This window comes from Sinocyclocheilus rhinocerous, unplaced genomic scaffold (genome assembly GCF_001515625.1).
Source record: "Sinocyclocheilus rhinocerous isolate Xijiao unplaced genomic scaffold, SAMN03320098_v1.1 scaffold2026, whole genome shotgun sequence".
Lineage (NCBI taxonomy): Eukaryota > Metazoa > Chordata > Actinopteri > Cypriniformes > Cyprinidae > Sinocyclocheilus > Sinocyclocheilus rhinocerous.
This window is the reverse complement of record NW_015624871.1, coordinates 343,370-357,191: the sequence shown is the minus strand read 5'-3', so window position 1 is coordinate 357,191 and position 13,822 is coordinate 343,370. Positions and strand designations below refer to the sequence as shown.

Below are 13,822 nucleotides of genomic sequence, written 5' to 3'. Positions count from 1 at the left end.
AGCCGTCCAATCACAGTGGAGGAGGGGCGGGACAAACACTACATTGACCAACCATCATACTTGTACAACACAACAATGGAGAAGTTAATATGGCTGGTTACTGCATTTTTATATTCTAATATTCTTCTAAATAAGATACTCGTAACATGTTACTGCCGTGAATTTTGTTATGTATAACAAAATGTTTTTCTCCGTTTTCAGGTTTGACTGTAGTCAAATTAATGCAAAAACTGACATTCCAAACAAAAAAAATCTAAACCTTTATAAAAAGTTGTCTTTGAGAATGTCTAAATATAAATCCAAATCCACAACTTAAAAAAAAGTATTTATGTCTAAAAAACAATTAGAGAATTTATAAGCCTTTTATATAGAGCACTATTGGAATCTAGTGGCTAAACCACGGAATTTCAGATGTTTTTTCTTTTTTTACTCCCACCAGATGGAACTAATCTGCCTTTAAAAAATTGGATTTTAATAAAGGCATTGGGCCTCATTCATGAAACACGAGCAGAACTAATTTTTGTGCAAATCGTTCGGAAAGTCGTTCTGACGTAAATTTTCGGATTCATGAAAATGTTCGTATTTTGAAAATGTTAGTTAGTACGAAAGAAATTTACACCTGCTCCCTATCACGTCTAAATGGTGCATAAAACATTCAAATGTTCTGTATTCTTTTAGACAAACTGATGACACTGCATTTTTTCACTATGTATTATAGTGATATTTAAAGGGGTCATATGATGTTGCTAAAAAGAACATTATTTTGTGTATTTGGTGTAATGAAATGTGTTTATTATAAAGAATATCTCTTTGGATTTGAGACTTTAGTCTTTGCAGCTTTACAGATCTTCTTTATGCACCAAGAGCTTGTAACACTTCAAAGAGAAAGGAAATATTGAAATCGCATCATATGACCCCTTTAACGAGTTCATTTGCCCTGTCTTTTTTTCGTTTTTTACTTTTTTAACTTAGGATTCCACACCAAGATACGTAATTTGCGTAGCTGTAATTCATAGGCGGGGAATATGCTATTTACGAATGATTGGAATTCATTAGCATACACACATTTAACTATCAAATCTGACTTTTAATCCGGAGGAGAGTTTTCGGGAAGGTCTGTTTTACGCGTAAAGTACTCAGAATTTACTCATTTACGAATGTTTCATGAATGAGGCCTTGTCTCTATTTTAACATGAAATAGGCCTACTACCATAATTGAAAAGTTTTAGAAAAATATTAGAAACAAATTAGGGCTGGTAATTTAACGTGTTAATTAGATTAATTAATTACGGTGAAAAATAACGCGTTCAAATTATTAACGCATTTAACTCACTTGCCCCGCCCCAGACCTAAGTGGGTCATCTGACATTTCATACAGCTGATGCCAAATACCTCAAGCGTGTGACGGAAATGTTACGCCCCTACCATTCTGTGATGCCCTGTCAGGCCGGAGTGTTGAGTCTCGTTCAGCAAAATGAACGAATCTTTTTTCGAGTAATTTCGTTCATTTCGTTCATTTTAGCAAAATACATTTAAAATGTTACGTGTTACTTCCTCAGCTGGCTAAAAACGCTCTGGACACACGTTAATTTATTCATTTATTGTTAGGCATATAGCCTATTAGTCTCTAATGCATTTATGCAATATAACTTACCAAGCCTGAGATTTGAGTCCAAAGGATTCCACACCAAGATACGTAATTTGCGTAGCTGTAATTCATAGGCGGGGAATATGCTATTTACGAATGATTGGGATTCACTAGCATACACACATTTAACTATCAAATCTGACTTTTAATCCGGAGGAGAGTTTTCGGGAAGGTCTGTTTTACGCGTAAAGTAGAGAGGCGGGGCATAGAGGACCTACAATAATGTACAGTATTTGAAAAATAATGTGTTTTTTGAACATTAAAGCATGTCAACATATTCTGTTACACCAAATACACAAAATAATGATCTTTAAAAAAGCATCATATGACCCCTTTAAACTTGTAAATCATATGTTTAATTTTTTAATGTCTTTTTGGAGATGGTCCGAAATGAAAGCGAAGGCGAGATATTGAAACTTTTCCTTCATGACATTTGTTGTCATGACATCCAGTGAGCAAATGACGTTTGACATAATCGGACGACATTTCACCGCTAATATGAATAGTTTTTTTTTTTTATCACTTAGATTATGGCCATTTGACTTATAGCAGTGTCCAGTGTTTCCCATACATTGAGTTATTTGTGGCGGCCCGTCACAAAATCAAAACTGACGCCACAAATAGATTTTCAACAACATAACTTGAAGTTCAGAATCTAATATGCTTCTTATTCATTTTAAGCCATAACCTTTCTTTGTTTTAAATTTTTCAAAACCCTAAAACTTATTAAACTTTGTTTATTTCCAGGTTTAAATGAAAAGTACCACATTTTCAATGTGGTCTCAGACTTTCGGAGCCCTTTGTATAATTTAAATCATGTGCAGTCACTGGCTATTTTATGACGCCATCAAATGTGGCTTGTCTAATCAGTTTTTAGAGTCAGAACTGTAAAGATTTTTAACAGCTGACTTCCAAAAAAGCATTGGAACATTACTGTAAGCTTCTGTAACAAACCTTATTTTGATTCAGGGTTAGCCTAGAGTATCATTTCATTCAATAAATATTTCATATTTCCATAGTAATAATAATAAATTAGATTAATTAATCGTCACATCATGTAATTAATTAGATTAAAAAATTTAATCGCTTACCAGCCCTAATTTTTTTTTTATTATTTTCAATGGGAAAAATGTATCATAATTATTGCATAAATATTAAATAGTACCATGAAATTCTCTCAAAATACAAAATAATAAAGAAAAAATATTATCGAACAAAAATATATTACCTTGATTTCACTGAAAATAAAAAAAAATGTTTCATTTCAGGTGTCCGGTCACTTTTGACCGCGAACAACACAAGTGTGACTCCCAAATGAACAATACCAGAGGGTTAAGTACACTAGAAGCTGATTGGCTTGACACGATACATCATTTGAATATTTGTTGTGATTGGTTAGTTTATACTGAGAGCATAAACTATCATCCTTCTGTGCACTTGTTGACTGCTTGTCTTTTACTCTCCAGTCCAACTCATCCATTTAAAAAATGCTAATATAATTATAGTTTTTGCTTTGTACATACACATAATTTACACATGTATGTATACAAAACAAATTTTAAGCATTTACGCAGAAGCATTTAGAACAAAAGGTGTTTAAGATAATGACAAAATACAGAAAGTCCAAAGTTTTGTGTGGTAATTTAATTTTAATTCTTTATTTTTATTTTTTTATTTTTTATTTTAGTGAATCCACACAATTCTGGAAATTTCGTCCCACAATCACCTTATGAAAAATATGAAATTGTGCTTTTTCAACACAGGTCTATCCCTTTGTAGACACTTTGAATATCAAAAGTGCTTGTTTAGTCCCCCCTAGTGGTTATATTCCCATAATGCAGCTGCTGAAGGTGGATACAAAGGAATCTGAAGAAAGCTAAATATATAGCTCTAGCTTTAGTTTATTTTACTGGGTGTATAAGACCCCTCTTTTTAAAAATAGATATAAAGGAAATATTCATTATTCATATTTAAATCATTCATATACTGAATTAACTGAATTGACGCTGCCCTCTTGTGCTATGGAGCTTTTGTAAGGTGCATGTTAACAAATCTAATATCATAGAAATGCCATATTGTTGTACTATGAAACAGCCCTAGATCTCTATCTTTTTATGCCTACTTTGTCTTTGCGCCCGGAAAGCCTTTAAGCACAATTATCTTTAACTTGATCTTAAAATATCTTAGTTATATATATATATATATATATATAAGAGAATGTGAGAGAAAGCATAGCATGGAATCTAAAGAGATTACATGGTAATATTGCATGAATGTGGGATTGAATACAGTAAAACCTTGATCTGGACCAAAAACTCATCTTACTTCTGGGTAGGAGAGGTGAAAAGGCTAAGAGATCTCTGAAAAAAATAAAAACATGTTTTGCGCTCACCTGCATGTTTAAACCCATCTAATCTCATAGACAAGCATAATTTCATTTCCACCAGTGTTCACTAATCATAACACTGTGAAGTAATTCTGTAAGTCACTGTAAATGTTTTTTCTCCCTCTAATACCAAGAATTAGACCTTTGTCCAGAATATCATATTTTGGGGGTTATGAGTAGATTAGAGCAAAACAAAACCACGTGGATGGGTCTGAGGCTAGTTATTTATATACTTATTATTATATTTTTAAAATTTCCTTGTTATTTTCCTGTTTTCCTCAATATTTTCCCATTTTCTACACTGACATGTATAATAAGTATTGATTTGGCTTACTCTAATACCAAGAATTAGACCTTTGTCCAGAATATCATATTTTGGGGGTTATGAGTAGATTAGAGCAAAACAAAACCACGTGGATGGGTCTGGGGCTAGTTATTTATATACTTATTATTATATTTTAAAAATTTCCTTGTTATTTTCCTGTTTTCCTCAATATTTTCCCATTTTCTACACTGACATATATAATAAGTATTGATTTGGCTTCATCTACTGATCCATCTATCCTCTCTTCTGACCCTTTTGACCTCTGACCCCTGACACTGCAGCTCATCACCCTTCTAAAAACCATTTGATGTCTGTCTACCTGCTCTCTACAATCTTTCTACAATCCTACATTCCCTTATCAGCACTGCCAGCTGCGTTGCACTCACCATGTAATCTGGAATGTTGCGGATTATGAAGCCCTTTCCCACCCCTTTGATTTCTTTCTCTCTCTCTCTCTCTACACTTCTCTCCTCATCCCTCCATCCCTTCCTATTTTGTACCATGCCAGAACAGTCACTTGCAGTAGAAGTGCGATTAGAGTCCATCACAAGTCAAAATGAGTATGTGAAATTACATGGAGAAAGAAAGAAGGGGCAGGATAAAGAACATGCAGAGACAGCGAAAACAGACAACAGATGCAATGTCCGAGAGCATCAGGATTAGAGTGCTCAGAAAACCCAATACCGTTTCTGGCTTAAGGAATAGGTCTCACTGCTCCCAAAGCATTCGTTTTTAGTGGTATTAGCATCACTACCCATCACCTCTTGTTTAAGCAGCTCCGCCCCCTCTTGGGATATTCTGATGACAGGGATGGTGTGTAGCAAAGTTTACATAATAATCTGAGGACAGGAACCAAGAGTGAGTGATAAAGAGGGAGGGGAGGGACAGAGATGACAAGAAAGAGTTGAAGCAGTGACAATTAGAGAAATACAAATGATGGGAGCGAAGCCATCTAAAAGAAGCAGTATGAAGAAGGTAAGATATCAGTTTTTAAAAAAGACTATTCTTATAAGAAGTAGATTAGTGAGACTGATTTCGAAAATTAGTCACCCTTCTAAAAACCATTTGATGTCTGTCTACCTGCTCTCTACAATCTTTCTACAATCCTACATTCCCTTATCAGCACTGCCAGCTGCGTTGCACTCACCATGTAATCTGGAATGTTGCGAATTATGAAGCCCTTTCCCACCCCTTTGATTTCTTTCTCTCTCTCTCTCGCTCTACACTTCTCTCCTCATCCCTCCATCCCTTCCTATTTTGTACCATGCCAGAACAGTCACTGGCAGTAGAAGTGCGATTAGAGTCCATCACAAGTCAAAATGAGTATGTGAAATTACATGGAGAAAGAAAGAAGGGGCAGGATAAAGAACATGCAGAGAGAGCGAAAACAGACAACAGATGCAATGTCCGAGAGCATCAGGATTAGAGTGCTCAGAAAACCCTGGAAATACCATTTCTGGCTTAAGGAATAGGTCTCACTGCTCCCAAAGCATTCGTTTTTAGTGGTATTAGCATCACTACCCATCACCTCTTGTTTAAGCTACTCCCCCCCCTCTTGATATATTCTGACGACAGGGATCGTGTGTCGCAAAGTTTATGTAATAATCTGAGGACAGCAGCCAAGAGTGAGAGATAAAGAGGGAGGGGGAGGGACAGAGATGACCAGAAAGAGTTGGAGCAGTGAGAATTAGAGAAATACAAATGATGGGAGCGAAGCCATCTAAAAGAAGCAGTATGAAGAAGGTAAGATATCAGTTTTTAAAAAAGACTATTTTTATAAGAAGTAGATTAGTGAGACTGATTTCGAAAATTACTTGAAACTATTCATAATTACTTGGCCTTTGGCAGGCAGTATCATGGTGCGATAAGTTAAGCTATTGATTAAATTGCCATTACGTTGCAATAATTGTAATGTACAAACTTAAAGGAACATTTCACCAAACTTCAAAAGTTTGGGGTTGGTAATATTGTTTAATTTTTAAAAGGAAGTCTCTTATTTTGAGAACTGCATTAATTTGATCAAAAATACAGCAAGAAAGTATTATTGGAAAATATTATTTCAATTTTAAATAACTCTGTTTTACTTTACATTATTTTAAAATAATTCTAATTTATTTCTGTGATGGCAAAGCTGCATTTTCACCAGTCATTACCAAAGTTTTCAGCGTCACATGATCCTTCAGAAATCATTCTAATATGCTGATTTGCTGAATGCTTCTTATTATTATGCTATAAACAGTTGTGCTGATTAATATTTTTGTGTGAACATGGATACTTTTTTCTGGATTCATTGATAGTTCAAAAGAACAGCATTTATTTGAAATAGAATTTTTTTTTGTAACATTATAAATGTCTTGTACTTTTTGATCAATTTAATGCATCCTTGCTGAAGAAAACTATTAATTAATTTAACAAAACAACCCTTACTGACCCCAAATCATTGAACAGTACTATATATAATGATGAATTATATTTGATACATGATATTTATAGCAGAATGTCCAAACTGCTCTATTACAATAAAAGGGAATGGTGACCATGGCTTTTGAGCAATGCTTTTAATATTTCCAGTAATCACAACGTAAATTTCAGTATTTTCCTCACACAAAACAATCATATGGCTTCAGAAGACTTGAAATATAGTGCACCTTTGTGATGCTTTTTGTCAGTCCCTGGTCACCATCCACTTTCATTATATGGAATAGAGCAGGTCGGACATTCTGCTAAATGTCTCCTTTTATGTTCCACATGGGAAAAAAATTAAAAATTGTGAGAACTGATTCGTTTCCCAGGATTTTTTCATTATAAAATAATAATGTAATTTATAGTATAGACATCGGCAGGATGATTTTTTTGACAGATAATTTCACCACATACAGCAGTATTAGACCTTGTCAGACTGCGATTTTGTCTGGTGCATAATGAAATGGTTCCTTGCAAAGGTGGACCCTCCCCTGGAAAGCAGTGGACTGCCATTGGCATCCGCCATGTTAGGAGGCAGCGGTGATGCAGCAGCTGAGGATGAGGATGATGAAGAGCTGGGGCAGCAGTTTGAGGAGCCCATATGTGCTCTGGTTCAGAACTGTACCATGCTACACAACATCGTGGGCCCAGCCTGCATCTTTCTCCGACAAAGCTTCGCTCAGGCTCAACTTGTATGTACACACACACACACACTTACAAATTAGCCTTTTTTAGAAAATGCATGGTGTGGATATATAGAACATCAGTGTCAGAATTCCCATCAGGGAATCATATTATAATTTTCTGTCTTATCCATCTTCAGTCAAATCCTATTAACCTCCCTTGAGCCCCATTACTTAGATAATGACCCATCATCTCCCGTTCCTGTGATTGGAGGATACTGTGCCTCATTATTCGCCATTGTGAGTCAATGTCAGCTCATTTTCTATGTTGCCAAGTCCTTAATGCAGCATTTGTAAGGATTCTCATTACATTAAAGTGTCCATAATAGACACAAACGCACTCAACAACCTGAGTGTATACATGAATGCATTTCTACAACCTTGCTCTCAAGTGTGCACCAAATCAGAAATTTATGTAGTATAATATAATATTACCTGATAGTGAAGTGGATTGGGTGAATGAAGAAATTAGTACTTTTTAAAATTGTAATTTAGATCCTGAAGCCTCCTGTATTGATCGATGGGACTGAGACAGTGTAATATCCTTCTGCTGTCAGTTGTTGCATAGGGGCTATGATTTATATATACAATTAGTATAATGTTCTTTTTTTACTCATGGGAGAATCTTGGAAAAACCTCTTATGTTTTTGCAGGAAAAAAAGACAATCATTTTGCATGTTTCTCCAGAGAGAGGTGAAACTTTCACCTACCATTGGCAGTACAATCAGTTCCTTATGTTAATCTGGTGGAAGTGGTCAAAAATACAAAGAGAGAGAGCGTTCAACTGTGTAGTTTTATAGTAGCTTAATGTTTCATATCAATGTCTCCATCTGTTTGATAATCCCAGAATCCTTTTTGTGTGGATAGAGTAGGGTGTAAGCTGTAGAAATTGCTAAAAATAAAAAATAATAAAAAAGACAAAACCAATGTAACATTTCCCTGAAATTGTTTGTGACAAGCTAAAGCCTTTTTCCCCAAGTAATATCACATCTTCTTAGTTGTGCAGCACTTATTGAGGCTCTAGAGTGCATGTTGAACAGACTATGTAAAAACTATATATTGTATGGGTGAGTACCTGATTTTCACAAAAAATGATATGTGAATTCCATTGGACTCCATTTGTTACCTGGCAACCTGGACCCTTGTAATCTGTTCACCATAGTGACCTTATTCTTCTGCTGCTTGCATCATGCTTGCCAATTCATAGTAATCAGCCTAAATACTCACCAGCTGTGTGAATATGTTCTGGCTGGCCACTGCCCAAACACAGGCTCAGTCAATCAGATCAAAATCTACATCACTCTACCATTTGTTATTATCTTACTTATGTAATGTATAAATGTTGATTCAGTCTTGATTTCATTGCTCCGCTTGTTCTTTTTTTATTTGGAGTTAAGCTGATAATGTTTTAATGACTGAGTTTCTCCATTTCCACGAACATGAATATCTGACAACACGCAATCCCATGTGTGTGCTTTTCTATCCTTAGATAACTTAATATAATATCATCCATAATATCATAACACTGTGGATCTCAGTCAGTTTTGCTTCAGGACCTCAATATTATTAAGGGAGCAATTACAAAAACTGCACAAAATCAACCTTATTTTTGTAAGGAAAGTATTAAATCCATAAAATCCATCATTATATTCTAAGTTCGTTAAAGGAATAGTTCAACCAAAAAAATGTAAAACATTTGCTGAAAATATAATCAGACTATCCAAGATGTAGATGAGTTTGTTTCTTTATCATAACAGATTTGGAGATATGTAGCATTACATTGCTCACTAATGGACCCTCTGCAGTGAATGGGTGCCATCAGAATGGGAGTCTAAACCGCTGATAAAAACATCACAATAGTCCACAAGTAATCCACATAACTCCATCCATCAATTAATGTCTTGTGACGTGAAAAGCTGTGTGTTTGTAAAAACAAATCCATCATTAATGTGTTGTAAGTTTGTAAACAGTGTTATATTTCTCCCCTGATGAAACAACTTTTTCACTGGAAAAAGCGTAGACAGAGGACTCAGAAGCAATTTTTTTTTTTTACAAACACACAGCTTTTCACAAGACTAATTGATGGACTGAGTTGTGTGGATTACATGGATTATTGAAATGTTTTTATCAACTGTTTGGACTCTCATTCTGACGGCACCCATTCACTACAGAGGATCCAATGGTGAGCAAGTGATGTAATGCTACATTTCTCCAAATCTCTTCAGATGAAAAACAAACTCATCTACATCTTGGTTGGCCTGAGGGTAAGTACATTTTCAGCAAATTTTCATTTTTTGGCGAACTATTTCTTGAATATTACCATGGACTTCATAGGCACACATTTATTTATTTTTTACGTACAGGATTTTGTGGACTTTTTTGGGTATGGTGGTCATACTGTATCAGTTGAATCTTTCCCTGGAAAGGAGTAGATGCATTAATGTTATGTGTGATATGAAGCACATTTTACGTGCAGGCACTCCTTTTGTTTTTACTTGTGCTGACCAGTAATCAGAGCCTCATGTGTTTCATTCAACCACTCGCGTGTTCATGTAGCGGTGTGCAGATGGTTGCCCCCGGCAACACTGACAGGTGTGCGTGAGGCTTGCTGGTACAATGTACTTTGAGTGACAGTTCAACAAGCACAGTCTGAATGCAAAGCAGATTACAGGAGAGATTATAATACAGGGTTCCCACACTTTCGAACCAATTTTCTATGATTTTTCCACATCATTTGTAATGAACAAAATAATAAAATAATTCAATTATTTGTATTATTTATATGTTGTTATAATTATATTATCATTATTTTAATTAATTATTTATTATTATTTTAATTATTATTATGTTTTGTATGTATGTGTCTGTCTACGTATCTGTGTGTTTGTCCTAATAGTTTGTCTCTGTATGTCTCTTTGAAATCTGTACTCACTGCAGGACAGAGATCTACGGCCAGAGGAAATTGAAGGTACAGAGATATCCAACATCATTGATATGCTTTATATCATTAAGAGCGTTAAACTCTCCCACCATCCAAAATGAAATGATTCCTTCCCTTATTGACTTCACTCCCTCCATCAACATGGATTCTTGCCATTACCTCTCTCAATTTATATGAATCTACCTTCAGTCTCCTCTAAATGCCTTGATAAGACACATTTAATGGAACAATTCAACCAAATGCTGAAAATAATTTACTCAAAGTCATGTCTTTCCAATCCTGTATCATTTTCTTTCTTCTGTGCAACACAAAAGGAGAAAATCAAAGAATATCCCGTAGCTCTCATTCACATTTCTCCAAATTAAAATATATATATATATAATATCAGTCTCCAAAACAACTGTGATTTAAACTGAATTCAAGTCTGTTCCTCATACAGTGCTATTGTATGACCTCAAAAGACATATTGACCACTTATATGATAGTTTTGTACAGCATTTGAGCTGGACAGACCCTGCTCACTTTATAATTTCATTGTTTCCTTTTGTGTTCTATGGAGGAAAAAAACATTGGCTACTGCTTTGCAATTGCATAAGTGTGAGTAGTTTTGGATGAACTACTCCTCCGACAAATGTGATCACCATACCTTTATCCTTCAGAATCCTCTTACTGCACAGACAGATTGCACATTAATGTCAACAAACTGAAGATGCTCTCTCTCTCTCATTCTTTCTCTGCCTTCAGAGTTGAAAGAAGCCTTCCGAGAATTTGACAAAGACAAGGACGGCTTCATTAGCTGTAAGGATCTGGGCGAGTGCATGAGGACGATGGGCTACATGCCCACAGAAATGGAGCTGATTGAACTCAGTCAGCAGATCTGTGAGTGGCAACCATGTCATTATCATTATACGTCATTATCTCAGTTATACTGAGAGTTTTATTCAAGAACAGACTCAGTAAAGCATGAATATCTGAACCACTCGTCTAGGGTGTTTTCATGATACTTCTTACATGATTGTCTGTTTGTTCACTAGGTGGCGGTAGAGTGGACTTTGAGGACTTTGTAGACCTGATGGGCCCAAAGATGTTGGCTGAGACAGCAGACATGATCGGAGTGAAAGAACTGAGAGATGCTTTTAGAGAGGTTGGTGTTCCATGCTACTGACAGGTGTACTGTATTCCCAAGTTTTCTGAAGTCACACCCTTTTTAATTGATCTTTTTAATCTCAGTTTGACTCCGACGGTGATGGTGAGATCAGTCTGGCTGAACTGAGGGAAGCCATGAAGAAGCTGATGGGAGAGCAGCTCAACCACAGAGAGATTGATGAGATCCTCAGGGATGTTGACCTCAATGGAGACGGCCAGGTTGACTTTGAAGGTTAGAATTATAATTTTGCTCCACGGGTTCTTGAATTTTGATTTTTGCATGTGCATTTGGGAAAACCATTATGTATAGCCTTTATTCATGTTAATATACACACACCGGCCAATTTATTAGGTACGTCTGTTCATCTGCTTGTTAACACAAATATCTAATCAGCCAATCACATGGCAGCAACTAAGTGCATTTAGGGATGTAGACATGGTCAAGACAATCTGCTAAAGTTCAAACTGAGCATCAGAATGGGGAGGAAAGATGATTTAAGTGGCTTTGAATGTGGCATGGTTGTTGGTGCCAGATGGGCTGGTTCTGAGTATTTCAGAAACTATCTACTGATCTATTGGGATTTTCACACACAGCCATCTCTAGGGTTTACAAAGAATGGTCCAAAATAGAGAAAATATCCAGTGAGTGGCAGTTCTGTGGGCGAAAATGCCATATTGATGCCAGAGGTCAGGGGACAATGGCCAGACTAGTTCGAGCTGATAGAAAAGCAATAGCAACTCATAACCATTCGCATCAACTGAGGTATGGAGAAGAGCATCTCTGAATGCACAACACATTCAACGTTGAAGCAAACGGGCTACAGCTGCAGAAGACCACACTGTGTATCACTCCTGTCAGCTAAGAACAGGAAAATGATGCTACAGTTCGCACAGGCTCACCAAGACTGAACAATAGTAGACTGGAAAAAGGTTGCCTGGTCTGATGAGTCTCGATTTCTGCTACAACATTCAAATGATAGGGTCAGAATTTGGCATAAACAACATGAAAGCATGGATTCATCTTGCCTTGTATCAACGATTCAGACTGGTGGTGTGGGGGATATTTTCTTGGCAAACGTTTGCCACAACCAACCTCAGTATTGTTCCTGACCATGTCCTTCCCGTTATGACCACAGTGTACCCATCTTGGGATGGCTACTTCCAGCAGTATAACGTGCCAGGTTATAAAACTCCGTAATCTCAAACTGGTTTCTTGAACATGACAATGAGTTCCCTATACTCAAATGGCCTCCACAATAACCAGATATCAATCCAATAGAGCACCTTTGGGATGTGGTGCAATGGGAGATTCACATCATGCATGTGCAGCTGACAAATCTGCAACAACTGCATGATGCCATCATGTCAATATGGACCAAAATCCCTGTGGAATGTTTCCAGCTCTTTAATGAATTTATGCCACAAAGAATTAAGGCATTTTTGATGGTAAAAGGGGGTACCTAATAAAGAGGCAAGGAAGTGTATATAAAAGATGCTTATGGAATTAATGAATAAATTATATATATATAGCATGTATATATGCCTCTTTATAATGAATATTCATCATTTGTAACTCATTTTTGATAAAAGTGTCTGATATATGTATATATACACACACACACACACTATAGTATTTGGGTATTTCTGCTCATAAATTGGAAAGGAAACTATCTGTTCATCTCTAACTAACATATTTTTCACCTTACGCTCAACAGAGTTTGTCCGAATGATGTCTCGCTAATTTAGAGGACTCATGAAAAAGGAAGAGAACAATCAGTTTGCCAACTCCTAACGTGAAGAGTGAAATACTGTGCGTCTGCTTTAATTAACTACCGTATGAAATCATTTAAACCATACTCTTTCTTCATACAGGGACCTTTATTTTACATATTTGCTTGTTTTTATGACAAAGAGGAAAAGTGTGTTTCTTATTTAATTTATTTTAGCATTTTGGTTAAAAAATTAAGGAGTTAATTAAGGAATTTTCCATGTTTCCACATATGTTCAGAATTATAAGGGTACAAAGCATAGCTGTAGCACACATTATTTATAAAAGCATGCTATAAACCCCAGAATGGAAATGTAATTAATAACTACTGAAAATTGTATATGAGGTGTACATGGTCATTGTGGACTGACAATGCAATGCCAGATATAAATCAGTATTATGTGTGTTTTGGAAGGTAAACCACTGGTTAATGGGTCTAAAGTTCCTGTATGATGCTTTTAG

General features: G+C 35.9%; 1 protein-coding gene across 3 annotated transcripts in view; it reads left to right on the top strand.

The window, feature by feature from the left end:
- LOC107746641 (calcium-binding protein 2-like) overlaps positions 1-13,515 on the top strand; it is a 26,155-nt gene extending 12,640 nt beyond the window's left edge. Inside the window, exons 1-7 of one of the 3 annotated variants that reach the window (XM_016560947.1) lie at positions 5,668-6,102; positions 7,302-7,514; positions 10,443-10,473; positions 11,191-11,325; positions 11,481-11,590; positions 11,677-11,824; positions 13,308-13,333. In XM_016560947.1, the coding sequence (XP_016416433.1) occupies positions 6,061-6,102; positions 7,302-7,514; positions 10,443-10,473; positions 11,191-11,325; positions 11,481-11,590; positions 11,677-11,824; positions 13,308-13,333 (705 nt within the window). In that variant the 5' untranslated portion in view covers positions 5,668-6,060. Of the gene's footprint in view, positions 1-5,667; positions 6,103-7,301; positions 7,515-10,442; positions 10,474-11,190; positions 11,326-11,480; positions 11,591-11,676; positions 11,825-13,307 lie in introns of those variants that run through there. The other 2 variants (XM_016560939.1, XM_016560956.1) reach the window with 2 other exon arrangements.
- Positions 13,516-13,822: the final 307 nt, after the last annotated feature.